This window comes from Miniopterus schreibersii (genome assembly GCF_964146895.1).
Source record: "Miniopterus schreibersii genome assembly, chromosome: 14".
Lineage (NCBI taxonomy): Eukaryota > Metazoa > Chordata > Mammalia > Chiroptera > Miniopteridae > Miniopterus > Miniopterus schreibersii.
In genome coordinates this window covers 38,363,144-38,385,698 of record NC_138114.1, presented here as the reverse complement: position 1 = coordinate 38,385,698, position 22,555 = coordinate 38,363,144, and the positions used below count along the sequence as shown (strand labels likewise).

The window sequence follows — 22,555 nt, the reverse complement described above, 5'->3', positions numbered from 1 at the left end:
TTAGAAAGCTCTCTGGGCTGTAGTATGGAGACAGGATTGAAGAGTGCTAAAAGGGAAGGCTGTGGCAATTATTTGGTGGCCTGAATTAGTGTAGAGGTGGTGGGGACTAAGGAAGAGAAAAATCTGGCAAAGGTTTAGAAGATAGACTTGACTGGTTTTGGTTGTGATAGGTTGATAGAGAGAGGAACCTAGGATAATTCTCAGGGTTACTGAAGAATGACTAAGTCATTCATCAGTTTGGGGAATATAAGAAATGTTTATTGGGGTGGCCAATGAGTTTCTTTTTCACATGTACCGTTTGAAATGCTTGTGCATCATTTAGGTTGAGATGATTAACATGACCAGTCTGCAGTTCAGGAGACAAACCCTGTACTGGAGGTTTAAATTTGGGACTGAAATATTTGCATATAGTTAGGTATAAAGCCATAGGGATGGATCAGATTGCCTAGAGAAAGTATTGGGTGAAAAGTGGGGTGATAGAGCATTCTTCGTGAAGATTTAGCCATAGCTCCCAGTCCAGTACTCTTTCTCTGGAGTTCTTGTTTAGGTTTTCAGCATTTTAAGTTTTGAGGTTGTTCCACTAATTTGTTCTTTAGTCACCAATTAAATTCAGACTTGTTGGCCCTCATCACAGATTACATTTGTCCCAACTAGACTAGAGAATCACTGGCACTGATCCCATATTCAGAATGATCCATGTTTCATCCAGGTATCCTGGATAAGTGTGGGGCTGTTTCTCCCAAAGAAGCCACACCCTATTTAAGATGGGACTGTAGTATGGAAACAGGACTGAAGGATGCTAAATGGGGAGGCTCCCCATCCCATATAACAATGTGCCTAGGCACATTATGCAGGTCAACCAAACACAATAAAGATGATCATACATCAGCTGTGTGTGTGCACACATGTGTGTTTCTGTAATCTGGATTGCAATTTTGCAATGAAATAGTTCCAGACTGACCTATCAGAAGAAAAAGAAAGGAAACCCAAAGAATGTTTTCCCAGCCCCATGTAATGCTTTGACTTTATCGAACTTCTGTACTATGTTTCTCCCTGTAGCTCTCAGCATATGGAGGAAAGAGTCATTCATTGCTCCCCACTCCTCCAAGAAATCTTTTATACCTCCCCCACAAGTAGAAGCCTGAGTCACCAACAACACTAGACGGTGCTTTATTGACACTGTGATATTCTATTACCAAAAACCTTCTCATTCCCAACATGCTTAGACTCATGTCAGGTGAATGTCTACAAAATGGAAATTCTTATTCAGTGGTCTTTAAAGAGGAGCTTGGCGATGTAAGAGGACAAAGGAAAGCCTAAACAGTACTTCTTGCAGGAAAAGGGAAGGCTGAGCCCAGTAGGGAAGGCTGAGTATTCAGTTGCCAATACCTGTTACTTAAGTACTGACATTTTCCAGATCTCACGTCAGGCAAGGCAACACCTGATTTCACTTAAAACTGCAGCATCTGCCCTACTTCTTTCCCCTGACCAGGCCCACGCCTCACCAGCCAGACCCAAGAATGCTGAAAGAAAGGAGGATGCAATTAGCGGTGAGTGGGGGCTGGGGCGAGTGGGAAGCTCCTGAGAGTTCTGATCTGGTTGTCCCGCTGACTTAGGAGGCTTCTCCCATGCACTGACACGCGTTAATAATACAGTCAGGTGCCATAGAGCAGGAGAGAGAACTGACCTAATCATTTAAACATAATGCTATATTTTGTTTTGATTGTTGGTGGTGTTGCTGGTTTAATGGTTGTTTTAATGGTTTGATAGTGGCTCTCTAGCTTCTGCTTTCTTGAATCACCAATGTTGCTTGATATGTGGAGCAGAGTAATTTTTCTTTTAAATATTATATTAGCTTTGCCAAGGAGAATTGTAAAAATTTGATCAGGGTTTCGTGTTTAACTATTTTTTTAAATTTTGGTCCTTAATGCCTTCTCTGCCTTTACTGAAATTTTTTTGTGTACATAGATACATACAAACGTATGTGTATACCCAAGCAGATACAGCAAAGGCAGAGAAGACATTAAGGATCAGAATAGAATATGTGTGTGTATGTATACACAGGGATGGGCAAAAGGAGGTTTATGATGTTCATATGCAAAATAATTCAAGAATTAATAAATAATACAAGTTGTGTGTTTTGTGTACTCACAACTGTAAATGTACTTTTGCCCACCCCTGTGTGTGTGTGTGTGTGTGTGTGTGTGTGTGTATCCAAAAGATGATCCAGATTTCCTGATGTTAATTTTAATCTGAAAGACCTCCATTAAGGCTTGAATGAGACAAGAAGGTCAAAATTACAGCCAATGCAGAAAACTTAAAAGCACAGAAATATTTGCTTAGTGATTTTTAAACAACAAAGGTATTATATTTATTGTTTTGCAGCCTGCTATTTTTCACTTAGCACTATATTAATATTTTCCATATCAGAAATATTTTTCTGTAGTGCATTTATTGAATCCATTCTATGAATTTATTTATTCATTCTCCTGTTGTTGGAAATTTAGCCTCCAGTGTAGTCTAATGTCTGTGGAGAGAGGAAAGAGATAATAGGGTAGGAGGAGCCTTAGACTACAGCACAGTTCCAAAAAAGGTTCTTTCAGGTTGATGAGGAGTCCTCAAGCCAAATTCGTCTTAGGAGTCCTACAACTTGCTGGAATGGACTTACCTTAGGACCTTTGGCCACTGAATGGGAGCAGCTCATGGGAAGTGTGGCCTCAGCATGAACACAATGATGATTGCAGAAGGACAGCAACTAGAGGCAATAATCAGCTAGGCTTTCTGAAGCAGGACTTCTGCAAGGCATATTCCATAGCTCATGCGTGCCCATCAAACACCAGAGTCATTGCTTAAAATCAGTGAGTCTTCATGTTCAGTATTAGCAGGTGAGAGTGTCTCAGGGGCTATATCCAGAGAAGGGATTCTGGCAACTGCTTTGTAAAATGAAGATATTAATACTGCCAACCTTTTTACCTACTTCCCCTTTTACGACTCTGCCATTTTCAGTAACACATTTACTTTTACCTTATCAGTGGTATTATTTATATTTTGTTCTGCAACCCCAACTGAATCTTCTATGCTTTGCTATGGAAAGTACCCAGATATTGAAAAGCAATACAGAGGATTTGCATAATTATGACATATAAAAGTTATTTACTGTTGTGAGAAGATCTAGACTAGAGTGATATTTTCCACTTTGTATCTCATGTCACAATTCCTGGGTCATTCAAGGAAGAAATTTTCCTACCATTAATGTCAAACAAATTTTCCTTTGTACTCTTAACTGCGTAAGACCATGTCACATTTAGATTACTTCATATTTCGACTTGACTTTCTTATTCAGCTTTTTTGTTTCTAAGTTTTTAAATTGCTTTTGTTTCCCTTAAAAAAATGTGTCTTCATCATGTTCACACATTTTTTTAACCCTTTCATCTAATGTAAGCTCATTCCCCTCTAGGTCTTCTGCATGAGTCTCATTCTTGGACTTTCCATTATTACTCTCTGAGTTTGGTGTACTTTCTATGGATCCCGTGGCTTCCTTTCTTGTTTGACTGAATTGGAACTTTAAGTAATTCCTTTAAGAGGGTGAGTGGAAGATACAGTTTCTGAGTTTCTGTGTGAGGACTTCTTTTTAGTATTGAGGCATTTAATGGACACTCCACATAAGACCAGTTGCAATTTTGGTATTCACTGATTGAGAAAATTATTAAGGACAGGAAGTTATTATAAATTTAATAATGCTTTTACAAATAATTTGTTTTGTGTTAATACTTGTTTTGAAGGTTAATATTATACAAAAGTATCAGTAAATATGTGTATGATATATGAGATTTATTTATCCTAAAGGTGGAATAATGTCTGAAACTTGTCTGTGGCTCTCAGGTTGGAAACGCAATATGCGATAAGAATACTTGTTACATTTTTAAAGGGTTGTTTTAAAAAAATGAAGAGGAAGAGTATGTGAAAGAGATGGTATGTGGCCCATAAAACCTAAAATATTTACCATCTTGCCCTTTGCAGAAAAAGCTTGCAAACCTCTGCTCTAGAATGAAGGAAAACTTCATAGAAGAGAAACAAATAATAGCTTACTGAGCAGCAAAGAGAAAGAACATTTCAGACTAAGAAAACTGAATAAGTAAAGGCAGAGAGGACTGAGCATGGTCGTTCATGTATTCATTGGGGATTGAGACAGTGCCATATCATAAAGCCTCTATAAGTGATTTGGTTCTTATCTAAACTTTCATGAGCCTAGATAAGAATAACCCACTTGTTCTTTGTTTCACTACAACCAAGTGCTAGGTTATATTGTTTCCTAGCAGTGAGTGGGAAACCTTTTCACTCTGGAATTTATGTGAACCATACTCATAGAAATATTGGGATTATATTTTTTAAAACCATAGTTTATATAGAAGATTGAAGCAATGGCACTGAAGAGTTAATTTAAAAAACAAACAAACAGACAAAAAACAACTCCTACAAAGCAAACTCTTAAAGTATATGCTAAATATTACATATCAAATATTTTCAAATTTTCTTCTATTCCTTTTAATATAGAAAGGTACAGGAAAGAACTATAGTTCCCCACCTAGGTAAGCCTTGTTTGTAGAGAAAAGCAGATTTCATAAAAACTGAAAATAAAAGTCTCACTCCCCTCTCTTACCTTCACTTTCCCTCCTCCCGAATTACCACTCTTAATAGTTTTGCTTTCTTACAACAAAATGGTTATTCATATACCATATATTTACACATATGTGTATGTGTGTATATATACACACATATATTTACATATATATGTATATATATCATATTATGCCATTCTGGTCATTGCTTTTTTTCTACTTTCTAAAAAACAAAAATATATATTAGTATTCTTTTTCTTAAATATACATAGATCTACTTTGTTCCTTTTTAAACACTTTATATTGAATTTTAGGCTTATGGAAAAGTTCATCAAATTTTATGAACTTATAATTTATATATACTTAATAGAGTTTTTCATATACTCTTCATCCAGTTTCCCCTAAGTTAACATTTGACAACTATGTACAATTATAAAAATAAGAAAATTAACATTGATACAATACTATTAACCAATAGAGCTTTTTAAAATTTAGCCAATTTCCCCACTATTGTTCTCTTTCTGTCCTAGGATCCCATCCAGGACACTGCATTGCTTGCTTTTAGTTATCATGTCTCCTTCAGTCCGTGGTTGTTCCTAAGTCATTTATTCTTTTTCATGACCTGGACACTTTTTAAGGGTCCAGACCAGTTACTGTATAGAATTTCCCTTAAATTGAGTGTGTCTGATATTTTCTAATAATTAAATTGAGGTTTTACGTATTCTATCAAAACATCACAAAAAATTATGTGCTTTCATCAGGGCTTCATATCAGGTTCCTTATGTCATTATGTCTACTAAGGTTAATTAATTAATTAATTTTATTAAATTTATTGGGGGTGACATTGGTTAATAAGATTATATAGGTTTCAAGTGTTCAATTCTATGATACATCACCTGTATATTACATTGTGTGCCCTGCGCCCAAAATAAAATCTTCTTATATCATCATATATTTGATCCCCTTTACCCTTTACTACCCCCCACATGGATGGATTTTGAGAATATGCTAAGTGAAACTAAGGTTAATTTTGATAACAAGGGTAAGATGGTGTCTGCCAGGTTTCTTCTCTGTAAAGTTACTATTTTTGTCTTTGTAACTAATGAATATCTTGTGGGGAGATAATTTGAGGTGATCCACATATCTTTTTTTGTCATGCTACTCTCACATAATAATTTTAGCATCCATCAGTGGTCTTGACTTCAACAATTACTACTGAGGCATTGCCTAATGGCAATTTTCTACATTTATGAATTGGTATCCTGTGCAGAACAGCTGTTCCTCCTCTCCCTTTAACTTATTTAGGCAATTATTTACTTATACAAGATGACTTTGGGGTATTTATTTTATTCTGTAGGTTATAATTCAATGCTATTATTATTTGTTTTGTTTAAATTGTCTCAGCTTTAGCCATTGGGGGCTCCTTCAGGTTGGCTCCTATGTCCTCTTGACATTCCTCTATCATTTTTTGAGTACTTTTTTACTTTCTGGTACCAGACGTTCCAGGCTTATCCTGTGTTTTCTCTGACCTACCTCTGGCATCAGCCATTTCTCTAAGGAGTCCTGGTTCCTTTTATTAAAGAATGGTATTTAGAAACCAAGGTCTGGGTGCTAGGTGTACTCATTGATACTGGGATATCATTACTTCCAGGCCTGCTCAGCAGACAGTATTATCTATATCTACATATCTACAGATGTATATATCATCCATATATATATCTATATTTCTACATCTACCCATCTGTAAATACATTAAAAACCATGGGTTATACTGAAACCTCTAATTCTAATGTAATTCCACAGAGTTTATTCTAGCCTTCTCCCTTTTCTTATTGGAATCTCTTTCTTTAACATAAATTCTTTATAATTTGTTTAAACAGTCCCCATTTGATAGACATTTGGATTGCTTTTAGTTATTGGCTGTTAAAAAGAGTACTGCAATGATAATATGCGTACTTATAGCTTGGAGAGATTTTTCAAGTATATATAGGAAAAAATGTATAGCAGTGGGCTTGCTTGGTCTAAAGAAATGAACATTTAAAAATTTTATGGATATCTCCAAACTACCCTCTCGAAATACTATTTGCACCTTTAAAAAGGGACATCTGTAATATTTTAAACAAAAATAAAATTTAAAAAATAAAAATAAAATCTTTTTCTTAAGGGTACATTTCTTAAAAGCAATCCTGGCCTGTTTGCTAATGTCAGTGTCTCTTTTACTCTTTTCCTGTCACCATTTAGATAGACTTCTGATGGGACCCAGAAGTCCCAAGACTCACTAGCATTTAGTTTTCCCTTTAATCGAGTTACATTGATTAATACAGTCATTAGTGTCTAGCCCAGAGTCTTCTGATAGTGTTGTAATTTTTATTCATAGACTTTTCTCAAGTCTCATTATCCTTCAACAGCTTCAGTCAGATTATAGACATTTATGCTGATTTCTTTATAACCTAGTTAAAGTTTCATTGCCCTGACTAAACTGGAGATATTTCTCTTTATATTAAAATTCACTCTTAGCTTCTCTCTTTGCAAAATGTCTGTGTTTTTTCCTCCTAGGCAATTTTCAAACTATTCTCTGTTAATAGCTACAATTAAAATGCCCCCTATATTGGTTGTACTCAGTAATTCAAATGGTTCCCCATTCACCGAATTATAAGAGGCAGAGTTAGTTCAGAGTAAGGTGAACCTTACTCTGTTTCACTCTTACATATCTTTTCTGGTTTCCACTAGAAATTCCTCTGTTGTTGCGGTGTCTGTTGTATAGTAACCTATGCCTCCCCTGTAATTCATTCTAAACTGAACACTTAAAGCAATGAGAATACTATTTGAATGTATGTAGCATCATAGAGTAATAGACATAATCTAGAGGGAATTTGCTACAATGAATAATGATAATTGAGGTTGAGTGTTTAGAGTGCAGATTGTCCCTAAATGGCATTGAATGGGCCTAAAGAACATCCATATGAGTTACACATTTATCAAAGCTTATTGTGTATCAGACACTGAAATAGATGCTAAGAAAGCAGACATGGTAGCTTCTCTTTGGCAGTTTCTCCAGTATGCCATTAGAGCAGGATACAGAGCTGAATAATGATAGCATCGTTGGTTAATAGCTGGGAGAGACCAGAGGAGGGAGAGCCCCAGTGTCTCTACCTTAGGAGTCAGGGAAGACCTCACAGAGGAGGCCATTGATTTAGACTATGAAGAATGAAGAAAAGAGGAAAAAGGATATTCTAGACAAAGATTAAAAGCTTAGAACAATAGGGAGCCATGGAATAATGTTGTTGAAGAATGATGGGGAGTTCTAATGCAGTCCAAAGTTGATCAGACTAGTGTTTGATAAACCCATGACCAAGTGCAAGCAGGTATCACACAGAAGACAGGGTGTATTTGTTTTAAGGACTCGGTCCAATTTTGTGCATTTCTAAACTGGAAAGAAAAAAACAAACCAAAAAAAACCCTAAATTTCCCTGTTGTTGACTATTGTGTGTTTTTTTAAATGCTTTTTCTGTGTGGCTAAGGACTTGGACATACGATCCTTACCCTTAGCTCTTGGAAGACACTACCATTGACTCCAAAAAGGAAAATTAATGCTGAGTACAGTGGAGTAGTGTCAGCTTATTCTAATAGTGAGCACATGAGAATATGAATAGATTATAAAATCACATGAACAACAAAATGTAGAGATAAGTCATACTCTAGCAGAGCTCAATTAATACTTTGCTGTCTTCCTCTGAGGCAGCTGCTCTACCCTACCCCCCCCCCCCAAGGGAGCAAAATGTAATGGAAATGGGCCTGTTTTGGGGAGGGTTACTATTGGAATAACTACCTGGGTATTAGGTCCTGAAGAAGTTTTAATGACTTATCTTGATAGATCTCTGGGGAAACACAAGTAGAAGCCAAAATTTGTCAATAAATCACTATTTAATGCCCAGGTGACCTTTAATGGCTCCATAATTTCTATAGAAGAGGAATTTAAAGGTGGCTATCAGTTTGGGAAGTGAGGGATGGGGCCATGTTTATAAACTTGGTTTGTATAGCACTTTACATAAGATTAAGAAAACATCAATTGTTCATATTAAAGATTGCAGGGGAGAGATTAGGGTAACCATTCCTTTGGGGGAAATATACAAAAACAGGATGAAAGAGGGAGAAAGCTAATCCTATAGAGGAAGTCAAAGAAGGTGAGAATCAAATACCTATGGGTGCTCAGCAAAAAGGAGCAGGGGAAGGACCGGATAGGCTGCTTTGAGCACACTGGTATCTGTAAACCAGAAATTCCAGTGACAGTTCCACTGCTCCTCCTTTACAGCTTTGTGTCTCTCTCAGCCTTTCAGAATGTTTTACTTGGAATTACATTTTCAGTTGATAGCTCTCCCTTGACTGGATTTATGTATTCTGCCCACTCAGATTCTTTACTTCTATGTCTTGTATGGCATCTCAAACTTAACATGCCTCAGACCAATTCTGACCTTTGCCTCCCCTCCTCCTCCCAATTCTTCCACTTTCTTCTTCAATGTCAAGTTCATCTTTCTGTAGCTCAAACTAAAAGCTTCAGAGTTTTTAGTTTTTTTCACACCTCACATTCAACTCTTCAGAAAAGATTGTCAGCTTTACCTTTGAAACATCCGAGAAACCCAACCACTCCCACCACTCTGCTGCTACCACCCTGGTCCACCTGAGGAAACTAAGGAACATGACTGTCATTCATATCTTAGTGTGAATTCAGTGATCTTATCTATTTGTGATATAAAGCTGAGATTAGTCTCATTGAAGAAATGGCTTTTTGACAAAATGAGGTCTTGGATCTTGATTTTTTAAAACTTACCTCTGGTGTTTTTCTAGTAACTATCTGTTTGTTTTCTTCCTGTTATTGCCACAGAGCTTCAACAAGTTGAATAGACCAGAGTCTATTCCTTTTCTCTACTACTCGTTGTTTAAGTTTACACCCCAGCCCCATCTAGTTTCTCAACTCACTTTTCGATGAGCTGTCATGGCTTTTCCTCTGTCCTTGCCCCCTTAATTTCTCACCAGCACTTGCTCTTATTGACCATCACCTTCTTGAAACTTACCCTTGGTTCCTTATGACGACATTTCTGGGTTCTCCTTCTCTGCACCCCCTTTTCCTTTTTCCTGACATTTATTTGTAGACATTTCTTAAGGTTTTGTCCTTCAGAAGCCTCAAGAACTTGTACAGCATCAACTGTCAGCACAATATACCACACAGGGTGGGGCAAAAGTAGGTTTTGTTTGTGTATGGAAAATAATACAATAAATAAATAATACAAGAATAAACTCACATACTCACAACTGTAAACCTACTTTTGCCCCACCCTGTGCATGACTCCCAAGCCTATTCTCTCTTACATCTCAAGCACCAGCTCTTCATCTTTAGCTGCTCCCGAGACAAGGCTCCTTAGAATCATGTTCATATGAGATGCCAGGGAACCTGGCTATAGGACACTGAGGATTGGTACCCCCTGGTGAAGAGAGTAGAAAGTCATCTTTAAGTATCTGCTTGCTTAAAGATGGGACCTTACATCAGATGTTGCAAAGATTACATTTGTTGAGTATCTACTGAATGTTCTCTATTCTAACATATGTAATTTTCTAATAAACTCTAGCTATATCTCTTGAACTAGCAATAACATCTATTAAACCTCTCTTTGGGACCTTTCAGTTTCTTACTAGACCACAAATTTGCAACTGAAAGGATTTGGGTTGTCAGAACTCTTCAGCATGATTTTAAGGCAGGAAATTGCTCTCTGATAGATACTGTGAAGGATATAATGAGATACAGAATCAGCCTTAAGGAACTTAATAGTGTAACTGGGAAGCAAGCCATTCACTCTGGGGAAATGACTAAATCAAATCAAGGTAAACCTCAAGGTAAGACAATGTCACAGGAGATGTCACTAGGCACTCAGATGTCAATAAATGGTATAGATCCTGAGTTTAGAGAAGGCTGAAGTCACTGTGGGGAGGTTGGTGTGTTCAGGAATTACTTCATGAGTGAGGCTGGACTTTATCCTTAACAAAGTATTTCCAAAATTTTTAGAGCTTTAGTTCTCAATGTTGCCATGTTAAGAAAACTATCTATGTTGCTATTTCTTCACACTTTTCATTGACACTTTTTTGGGGGTAAATACCTTTTGCCTTGTCTTAAACCATCAAATCCACAAAATCACAGGTTTGATGTGCTTTTGTGTTTGCTATATATTTGTTTTGCTAATATACGTGAAACAAACACAGGAAATCCTCATTATATGGAGATAATTACAGTAAGTCTTCACTTAGTCCTTGCTAGGTTATGTGGCTTTAAGCCAAACTACATATAACGAAACCAATTTTACCATATGCTAATTTATATAAACAAGGGTTAAGTTCCTATGGCATCTCATCAATGTTAGAACAAATGACATTGAACAAAATGATGTTATTGAGGACCTACTGTAGTTCTACAAAAAGACCACTTAAAGGGAATCAATCTACCTAAAAAGATTATCGGTCATTTGTATTAATTTTTTATGTAAAAGTTTGATTAGATTTTAGTTTATAAATGAAACTAAAAATTATGAAAATAAGTATTTCATTGTATACTAAACAAAATATAAGGTGGTGTTGCAACTATGAACAATTTGAATGAACAAAATATTATTTAATTGAATAGTATTTTTCTGATAAGATAATTTAACTTTTGTGGCACAATCATAAATATGAAAATACTTCAAAATAGACCTCTCTTGACCTTTTAACATTCGAAGTATTTTATGAGCAACCTACTTTGTTATCATACTTGTGAGCTTTCTCTTGTTCAGTTAACTGATCTAATTCTTCTAAATCCTTGTTATAGATTTTTACATGATCTGAGCAGTTATCAGACATTTTTTTTAATCTCATGAAATTCTGCTTCCTTTGCTCAGATTTGTAACTCGGCTTTCCAATAAATTTATATTGGGTTTGCATTATATTGGAGAAATTGTAAACATCATTGATTTGACTAGTGAGGATGTTGTAAAGTGAAAGGATTATTTAAGTCAGTTCTCTATTCAACTGTGAATGTTTTGGTGTTAGGATGATTTTTATTTTTCTATGCATCCTTTAATTCTAGGACAACCTTCTCAAACTTTTTGCACTGGAGAAATTATTCTTGAAATAATTTCCAAGTCTCTGGGAATCTCTGGAAATACCCAAGGACAGAGAAGGTCACAGTCCTCTGCTCAGAGCTGGGTTAGACCCCAAAGCCCACTGAGCACAGTATCTGTCCTACTTCCTGTCATACCCTTTAACAATATCCTTGGATGATGGCTCTTCTTTTCCCAGTGTCTGCAATTGTATATGCTGCTTTCTAAAATCACCTTGAAATGTACCCTGAACCAAAAGGTAATAGTTGCTTTTAGAAGCCTCTCTGTGTAATTCCTATCAGGAGGCTCATAGAAAGGCTTTTTCTAGTAGCTAATATTTTCCTTTTGTTGCAATGATGATTTGAAAGTTACAAGCCTTTCTCTGCTTCTTCCCAGCCAGGTCTCTAGACAAACTTTATAACTTTGCTGATTGCTCTGGACTCCACCTGATATTTGCTCTAAACGCACTGCGTCGTAATCCCAACAACTCCTGGAACAGTTCTAGTGCCCTGAGTCTACTGAAGTACAGCGCCAGCAAAAAATACAACATTTCTTGGGAACTGGGTAATGGTAAGTAAGGATGTTATCTCCTCTAATTGACAAGATAAAGGGTAAAAAAATAAGTTGGCCTGGGATATAGTCTCAATCAGATCATCTCTAGTGTACTGGCCTAGAAAACACTTGGGAGTTTTGGCCACTGAGTTGACCTTCCAGATAGTAAAAGACCAAATAGTGAAGAGCAGTAAATTTAGTGAATCCACACCATTTGTATCTATAGTTATCTCTAGTTACCTCATTCCAAATATGGGGAAAATGCCATATGCGTTTTGTAACTAACAAATTGATGCTAAACCAGATACAACCTGTCTGCAAAGCCTGAGCTACATTTTATAGTGTGTGTTCTATGGAACGCTGGTCCTACAAGATGACCTTTATAATAATTCAAAAGAGCTTGGTCAGATATATTTGGGGACTTCTCTACAGTATACATAACTCTCAGACGTTCACAATGCATATTAGCATATAAAAGGCTCTGAGAAGTCTTGTTACAATGAAATCTCTATAACATTTTTTTTACCCAGCATTTCTTAAGCCAGTTAACTAGGATTGTTTTCATGGATGTACAACTTGTATGGTCACATAGGCCCCATGCTTGGAAGAGTCCCATGCTTCATTTAATGCTATGCTGTTGCCATCTTAAAATTTGTAATCTTTTAATAAGGGGACCCACATTTTCATTTTTCACGGGGGTCGATCTTATCATTGAAGTGTGTGTGTGTGACCTATTATCATCCTATGGAACACACTTTAGAGAAATATTGCCTGCATTTACACTATCCTTTCTAATGATATGTATGTATGATATATTTTATGATATTCTATAGATTCCATGACTCTCTAATATTATTGAGGCAATTAATATGGGTTTTAAAATATTCTGATTCTCTGATTAAAAGACATTTTGATAAACCTTAGAACAAGACAATTGAGTCTAACAAGCCAAGACTTCTCTTAAGATTACTGTAACAAAATGATATCAGCATTTTTGTTCATGACCTTGTGTATCTGTAACTCACCCATATTTGGAGCACACACACATACACATGCATGTGTAACTTTATTGCACTCTAGAATTAGAAGTCTTCATAATAAGATAGGAAGAAATAAAGGCCTTGTAAGAATGTGTCCTATTTTCCTGTCTGTAGCCATTAACTGAATGTAGCTCTCTTACTCTTCTTCTTCCTCCCCTGGAGTAGGGGAAATTGGGGGAGAGTTAGGGACCAGATGGAGACCCAAATGAAGATGCTTTTGCTATAGGGGGTAGTACTGGGGTAGCCTGAGACTTTTGTGAATTTTAAAATTTGATAAAGTGGAAAATACCTGCTAATTTTTTTATGAGCATTTCTATCCAGGTAGAAATAGGTGGTTTTTGAGTCTCTAGTCAAGAAGACTAGACTTTGTCCTTTTATTTTAAAAACTGCATTTCTGTTTTTTTGATATGATTAATAAATAGTCTGTCAAATTCAACATACCTTTTAGGGTTTGAGGAAGATTTATTTTGCTGCTGCTTCTAATTTATTTTGAAACTACTGATAATTTTTCTTGTGCTAGAATTATATCTCTTAAGATATCTTGTGTATTCTGCTCACAACCATTGTGTTATACATTCAGGTCCTTCCCTCTCAAAAATTATCTGCATGGTCATCTTCCTGGCTTACACTTGTCTCTCCAAACTTTTATCTATTTTTTTGTAACCTTATCTTTTTTGGACAGAGGTAATAGTTTAATCATTATACCCAGATTTAAGGAAGGACAGTAGAACTGGTCAGTCCTCTAATCACTCATCTTCCCATATAGCCACATCCTATTAACAAATATTTTATCTTTAGAGAAAATATAGCACTGGAAAAACCAAAGTAGACATTTCTTTGGTTGTTTCTCTGAGAGTAGCTAAACTTCAAGTGACTAACTTTCTTTTCCCCCCTTTGAAATCAGTGAATAGTGTGCACGATAGACCAGAATATACACAATATCAAGAGGTGAAAATTACAAAGTTTAGGATGTCAAAATCTATGAAAGAATGACTTTCTTGATACAAATTTTTAGCTACATTCTGTAGATATAAAATGTTTCCTTAAATGTGATAAATTGTAAACTCTGTATTTGCTTAATGCTAGGGGATGATTGTGATTATTTGCATTTCTATTACTCATTGGTAAATCTAAAGTAAGGAAGAACTTGGGGCATTTTGAAGCTGGTAATCAACCCCTGGAAGTGTAGAATAAGAATTTTAGTCCAAATCTGCTTCAGGGACATGGTGTTTGTTGTTTAGAGGGTTATTCTTAACAGAAGTCCTCTGAAAGTAATGCAGCATCTCTAACTGAACTCTACATTATGAATTGCTCCCCAAATTAAGTGCACTCCCAAAATAGATCTGCCCACTTCTGTGAGCAAATAAAAGCTATTATAATTACTTAATTAGTGTCATATGTTCACCCCTACACCTGACCTATATACACTTACCAATTATTTTCTTATGTTTTTAGTTATATGATTCAGTTTCTTGGAATCTGATGTCTACTGAGTGATTTCATAAAATCAAATTTCTGACCTTACAAAATTTAGCTCCTTAGAGATGATGATTGTAGCAGCCCAGCTTTATTTAGTTATTAATTCACTAAATATTTACTAAACTTTTAGTCTGTGATTGTGTGGATTAATGTATGATATACTTATGTTAGCCATTTATCCATTTCAATTGTATATATTTGTGTTTATGACAGTTACAGCCTTGGGAAGGCCAAATATAAGGTTGAGGCACTGTCTTCAAACACATTGCCAATTGTTTATGAGGGTAGGTCGTAGCTCAGAGCTTTAGAGAACTGTATTTTCATAGGATAAAGTTTTAATGGTTAGGAAAGGAGAGGAGGGGAAAAGAGGAGAGAGGTAGATGAAAAACCATATGTAGTTTCTTTGCTATGATTAATAAATAGTCTGTTAAACTCAACATACTTACTTTTCTCCTTTCCCTCTCCGTCTGTTCCTCACCTTCATCACCTTCATCTTCTCAATCCTTTCTCCTCATACATCCGTCCACATACATACTTTTATGCTATTTACTTATTCCTGTATTTACTACTGAGCACCTGCTATGCAAAATATGCCAAGTACTGGCGTGGGAGCTGAAGGACATCCTTAGCATCCTCCTCTCCCACCGCCACATCTCTTGGTAGAGGATACTGTGGTGGAGAATGCGTATACACAACAAAGAATTCCTAGTTTGTAGGATCATGTTGTCTAAAGGTAAAGGTAGGATAAAGTTAAAGCTATTGAATGGTTAAACACTCATATATTAAAGTTGGAGGACCCTTTACAGTTATAAAGGAGTATAGAATAAATCAGAGAAGTTGCTTAACCAACAAATAATGTAGGATAAAAATATAAATAATGCACAAAAGTGTTGATAAATTCATAGCTTACATTTGTAAGCACTTAAGTTAATTATATTCTTTGATTGTTAAGGGAATGTGATGATGTTTGGATTACATCAGTTCTTTGTTTGAGTTCATTGTCATAGTGGAGAGCCGTGTTCTCTCATGAGCATGGTTTAGTGTTAGAGTTTACAGTGTTTGACTATTTAGTGTTACAGTTAGATAGCTGAAGAAAGCATTTGTGGGGTAGCTGTTACATGTGTGGACACGGGATGAATCATTGATATGACCAAGGTCATTTATTTTATTGTTATCACTGGTATGACCCACTGTTGAGGTGCAACTGAGTCCTTAAGAAACAGAATAAATAATTATCACCTTCTACAAATTTCTTAAACATTCACCTTTGTTTGTTTAGAACATGATATAATGAGAGAGAACAATCTAACTGACATGGTCCAATCTATCTCTCACCTGCTATTCTTAAATATTTTAAATCCCTTTTGTAACTTGTAAAAACCAAGGTGAAACCTGTTGTTCTGACTTGCCTCATTGACACACCAGTGACTTCTCTGTCCATATTAGGTTGACAGGGGACAGAAAACCTGCTTTGGTCATTTTTTGGCTATGGCTGCGGGGCATGTACCAGCAGTGACTGTTCAGGGCATATGAAGCCAACTCCATATCCATTTAATAGACTGTGAACCATGATTCCAACTACATGATACCCTGGCAAAGGCAGGAAGAGCTATAGAGAGTGAACAGATCAGTGGTTTCCAGGAGTTCAGGGGGATGGAAGAAAGGATGAATAGGCGGAGTACAAGATTTTGGAGGGCGAACTTATTCTGTATCATACTATAATGATGGATACATGACATTATGCATTTATCAAAACCCATACAGCCTTAGAACACAGAGTAGACCATTGACTTGACTTATAACATATCATTATGGGTTCATCAATTGTAACAAATGTGCCACACCAAGGCAAGGTGTTAATAATGGGGAAATTGTGGGGGGGGGGGGCGGGATAGGGTATATAGGAACTGTTTGTACTACCTGTGCAATTTTCTATAAACTGAAAATTGCTCTAAAATATCAAAATACAGTCTGTTAATTATGAAAAAGAATATGAGCCACAGTGTAGACATACTTCTTGTAACTATGAATTTTACTTGTTGTGTCCTTTCACTTCATACTAAGAACAACAGAAGAATCAGTTAAAAGAATACGACTGGACAAAAGATTTTCCAGAGAAGAAATATAAATGGTGATTAAACATGTGAGAAGATGCTTAACATCATTAGCCATCAAGCAAAACCAAATCAAACCACAGTGAAATAGCACTTCACATCCCTAGGACGGCTGTAATAATAGAAAAGGAAAATGCCGCTCTTGGCAAAGATGTAGAGAATTGGACTCACACTCTGCTAATGGGAATATAAAATAGTGTAGCCACTTTGGAGAACAATTTGGTAGTTCTTCAAAAGTTAAAAAGAGTTACATATGACCTAGCAATTCCACTCCTAGGTTTATGTCTATGAAAAATGAAAACTTATGTTCACACAAAAACCTGTACACAAATATTCATAGTAGCATTATTCATAATAGCCAAAACCCAGAAACAACCCAATGTTCATCAACTGATGAATGAATAATAAAATGAGGTATAGCCATACATTGGAATATTATATGGCCATGAAAATGGAGTATTGATATATGCTACAACCTAGAAGAGCCTTGAAAAGATTATGTTAAATGAAAGAACCCAGTTGCATTTTTCCCCAGTCTGTGACTTGTCTTCTCATTCTCCTAACATTGTCTTTTGCAGAGCAGCCATTTTTAATCTGAATGAATCCAGATTATCAATTATTTCTTTCATGGACTGTGCCTTTGATGTAATCCCATGTGTTTTTATATTTTTAAATTTTTATTCCATTAAAAATAGTTTCTAAGTCCCCTTGTGATTTCTTCTTTGACTCATGGATTATTTAAGTTCCAAATATTCATAGATTTCTCAAAATTTTTTCTTTTGTAAAATTCTAGTTTAATTCTGTTGCAGTCAGTACACATACATTATATGATTTAATCTCTTTTAATATATGAGACTTGTTTTATGGCCTAGCATATGGTCTGTTGTGAAGAATGTTATGTATGCACTAGAAAAAAGTGTGTATCCTGCTGTTGTTAGGTGGAGTGTTCTGTAGATATCAATCAAGTTAATTTAGCTAATACAATTGGTCAAGTTTCCTGTATCCTTGCTGATTTTCTGTCTAGTTGTTCTATCCATTATTGAGAATGTGGTATTAAAGTCACCTTCCATTATTGTTGAATTTTCTATTTTCTCTTCAATTTTTAAAATTTTATTTCATGCATTTTGGTGTTGTTGATATGTGTATAATTATTATATCTTTTTCATAAATTGACTCTTACCATTATAAAAATGCTCCCCATTGTCTCTAGTAACATTTTTGTCTTAAAGTCTATTTTGTCTGATGGTAGTATAGTTATTCCAGCTCTCTTATGATTACTGTTTGAATGGCATATCTTTTTTCATCCTTTTACTTTCAACCTATTTGTGCCTTTGACTTTAAAGTGTGTCTCTTTAGTTGGATTTTTTTTTTTTTTGCAGTCTGACAATTTCTGCTTATAATTGGAGTGTTTAGTTCATTTACATTTAATGTAATTGCTGATATAGTTGAATTTACATCTGTGAGCTTGCTGTTTTCCATTTCCTTCTTTTTTGATCGTTTGTTTCTCCTTTGTTTTTATGCAAAACAGATATTGTCTAAGGTATCATTTTTAATTCTTTGTTTTGTTTTAGTCATTTTCTTAGTAGTTTCTTGTTATAATATATTTTAATTCATTACAATGTACTTTAGAGTAATAGTGACTTAATTCTAGTTAAATATACAAACTTCACTCCAATAGAGCTCTATATCTACCTCCTTTATACCATTATTATTCTAAATATCATATCTTTGTAAGTGTTAAGCCCAACAGTACAGTTTTCTAGTTTTTGTTTTATGCAACTCTTATTTAAATTAGTTAAGAGTAATGACTATTTTAAATTGTTTTTATGTTTACCTATTTAATTACCTTTACTGGTGTTCTCTCTTTCTTTGTGTGGTTTTCATTTACCATCTTGTGTCATTTCCTTTCACCTAAAAGACCTCCCTTTTTATTTCTCGAAAGGCAGATTTTCTCACAACAAATTCTGTCCTTTGTTTTTCTGGGCAGGTCTAAATTTTGCTTTACATTTTGAAGGATTGCTGCTTATAGAATTCTTGGTTGACATTTTTTTCCCTTCAGCATTTTCTTTCTTTTTTTGTTGTTGTTAATAATTAACATTTTATTCTTTATATGTGGCAGAACAACTTTGTTTTTAATGATTATATCAGATATTATAAACTCTGAAAAACCTCTACAGCCAATGGTTAAAGCATAAGCAGATAAATGATTGCTTATTTATTCATTTCTTCATTTATTTATTTTTAACTTTATTTTTAAAATTTTATCTTTATTGTTGAAAGTACTATAGATGTCCATGAATCCCCTCCGCCTCCTTCAGCATTTTTGATATAAAACCCCACTGTCTTCTGGTCTCCATTATTTCTGGTAAAAATTCAGCTGCTATTTTACTGTGTTCTTCTGTATGTGAAGAGCCATGTCAGTACCAAGATTTCCATTTGATCATTTTATATAATTTCTATCTCTTTATTTATATTTGACCAGTCAATAAATTTATACTTTTCTTTCATTTTTATTGTTTCCTTTATTTCTTTGAACATACAGTTTTGAAGTCCTTATCTGCTAAGTCTAACATTTGGACCGCCCGAGAGAGTTTCTATTTACTGCTTTTTTTCTTGTTTGTGTTCATACTTTCCTACCTCTTCGTGTGTCATAATTTTGTTGTTGTTGAAAACAATATGTTAGGTAATTGAAAACAATATATTTAGATAATATGTTAGAGCAACCCTGAATTCCAAACCCTCCATCCCAGAGATTATTTATGTTGTTTCTTTTTGTTTATTTGTTTGAACTAATTCTGTAGAGTCTGTCTCCCTTGTATTATTACCTGCTAATATCTCTTAAGTTTTTTATTTTTTAATTATTTTTTTATTTTTAAGGCCAGCTCCCTAGAGGTTTCCTTGAGTCAACTTTGCTTAATGGTGAGACAATGATTGATCCAAGGTTGTGCTTAATTAAGCCATTAAGGCTTCCACCATTCGCCAGTGGATCTGTATGTGGATTGGGAAACACATTAAAAATTTAGGCAATTTACAAGTCTGACTGACTTAACATTCTGACATGCCTTCTCATGTCTTCTTTATGAGTGTACTAGGTTTCACGTTCATCTGGGAATGCATAGATAGCTAGTGCCCTCTCCAGTCTCTCCTGAGCATGCACAGCCTTCTGGACTATAAGGAGTGTATGTGAGCTATCAAGGCTCACTGTTGCTGTCTTATTCCCCAAATCTCCCTGCTAAATTTCTTGCAAGTCTGCTGGTCTGTTTATTTCCCCTGCCAATATCAAAACCTCAAGCTAGCCTGTATGTCTTCTTGGAGCATGTACTTCATTCCAAATCAAATTAGTTCCCTTCAACAGTGGAGCTGCTGGTATTTAAGACTTTTCTTGCCCTTTAGAACTACCAAGTTAAGAAAAACTAGGAGAGGGGATTTTGCTCTACATCTTTTCACTCAGCTATTTTGTTATTATTAAACATTACATTTTTCTAACTTTTTGGTACAATGACCATATTTATGTAGCTTTCCTTTTTTACCATTTATATTAGTTTCCTAAGCCTGTCATAACAAAATATCATGAGCTTGGTGGTATAAAACAACAGAAATTTATTCTCTCACAGATCAAGAGACCAGAAGTCTGAAATCAAGGCATTACCAAGGTTGATTCCTTCTGGAGGCTCTGAGGAAGAATCTATTTCATTCCTCTCTCCTAGCTTCTGGTAGCTGCCAGCAATCCATGGTACAGCAGCATCCCTCCAATCTTTGCTTCCATTGACATATGGCCTTCTTCCCTGTATGTTTGTGAACCTGAATCTCCCTCTCTTTTATAAAGACATTGGTTGTTGGATTTAAGGCACACTCTAATCCCATGTCACTTCATCTTAACTAATTACATCTTCTAAGATCCTGTTTCCAAATAAGGTCACATTCTGAAGTTTTAGGTAGACATAAATTTGAATAGAACACAATTCAACCCAGTATACACTCATTATCAAATATCACCTGAAAATCATTATGTTCTCTCTGTTGTAGATTAGGTGATCTTTTGTGAAAATTAGTTTGAAAATGAATAGAATAGTAAGACGGCATTTGACTGTTTTGTTGGAGTGGTTCCTCAAGTTAAGCTAGCTCACACCCTTTTTTGGTTATTTTATTCATATTGTTAAGAAAAAGGCAGAGAGATCTGTGGACAGCAAAGGGTTGGCAGAGCCTTACCCTTCTCAACTCTGACTTGCATGTCTTCTTTTAACCTAGAGCCAAATAACTATCGCACCATGCATGGCCGGGCAGTAAATGGCAGCCAGTTGGGAAAGGATTACATCCAGCTGAAGAGCTTGTTGCAGCCTATCCGGATTTACTCCAGAGCCAGCTTGTATGGCCCCAATATTGGGCGGCCCAGGAAGAATGTCATCGCCCTCCTAGATGGGTATGTCAGATTATTTAGCAGTTCTTATAATATTATTTATTAAATGTAATGAATTAATGTATTCGTATTTTTCCAGGTTATTTTGTTCTTAAGAAGGGCAGAGAGATTTTTTTCCATAGTGATTTTCCGCACTCTAAACCAGGGATTCTCCATCAAACAGTGGAATAACTTTTCATCTCTCCAGACTTTCCACAGTCAGCAGGGGATAGGATTGGGGAGGGAATACATAATACATAATCAAACAAAGCCAATAACTCTATCATTCATGTCCATGTAGTTATGCTTTTGGATTATCTTTTTAAAAATGATTTGATTAATGCATTCTCATGGGGCTGACAGTGTCCTCTCAGTAGCATAACCCTGTATTAATTATTCATTCATTCTGGAGTAAATGTGTCTTGAGTAAATTATATGTCCCAAGTACCATGTTAGGAGCTGGGTATGTAATAATAAACAAAACAGATACTTTCTCTGCCTTCATGGAGTATATAATATAGTAGGAGAGATGTAGACATTAATCAACTGATCTTAAAACTAAGACAATACCAAGTAAAGGTACATAGTACTATGAATGACTCTAAGGGCTGGGATTTGACTGAGCAGGAGGTCATGGAAGGATTTCCTTAATGAAGTCACACATAAGAGGAAAAGAGATATTTAAAGTGTAATCTAAATTATAGGTAGGTGTTAACTAGACAAAGTGTAAAGTGAATAGTATCAGTGTTCTTGGGAGAAAGAAAAGCATGTGCAAAGACTGAGGATAAAAAAAGAACCAGGTTAGCTAAAGACAGGTATAGCTAGAGAAGTAATTAGGTAGGGATTTGTAGGCATAGCTAAGGACTTAGAATTTCTTCTAAGTATAATGGAAAAATAGTGAATGTTATTAAGCTGGGGAGAGAAATAATTTGACTTATTTTACAAAAAGTATGCTATGTGTATTCTATGGAAAACAGATTGGAGAGGAAGCAGTGAAAAGGCTGCTGTAGTAGAGAGAGAAAGAATAATGGGGACCTAGAACTAAGATGGCAGCAAGGAAATATATTGTTGAAGATAGAATCCCAAAGTCGATATATTAGATAAATGTATGGCGATATGACCTAGGGATATTCAAACAACTGGGTGTGTGGTATTGTCATTTACAGAAATGGGAAGATTGGAAGAGTAACTGGTCTAGGAAGAAAATCATGACTTTAGATATCACTTTATA

The 22,555-nt window shown here is 35.5% G+C and overlaps 1 protein-coding gene across 1 annotated transcript in view; it reads left to right on the top strand.

Moving 5' to 3' along the window:
- Positions 1–22,555, top strand: part of HPSE2 (heparanase 2 (inactive)) — a 408,005-nt gene that overhangs the window by 216,086 nt on the left and 169,364 nt on the right. The window contains exons 4-5 of the mRNA XM_081158111.1: positions 12,140–12,313; positions 21,177–21,348. Of these exons, the coding sequence (XP_081014237.1) occupies positions 12,140–12,313; positions 21,177–21,348 (346 nt within the window). The remainder of the gene's footprint in view (positions 1–12,139; positions 12,314–21,176; positions 21,349–22,555) is intronic.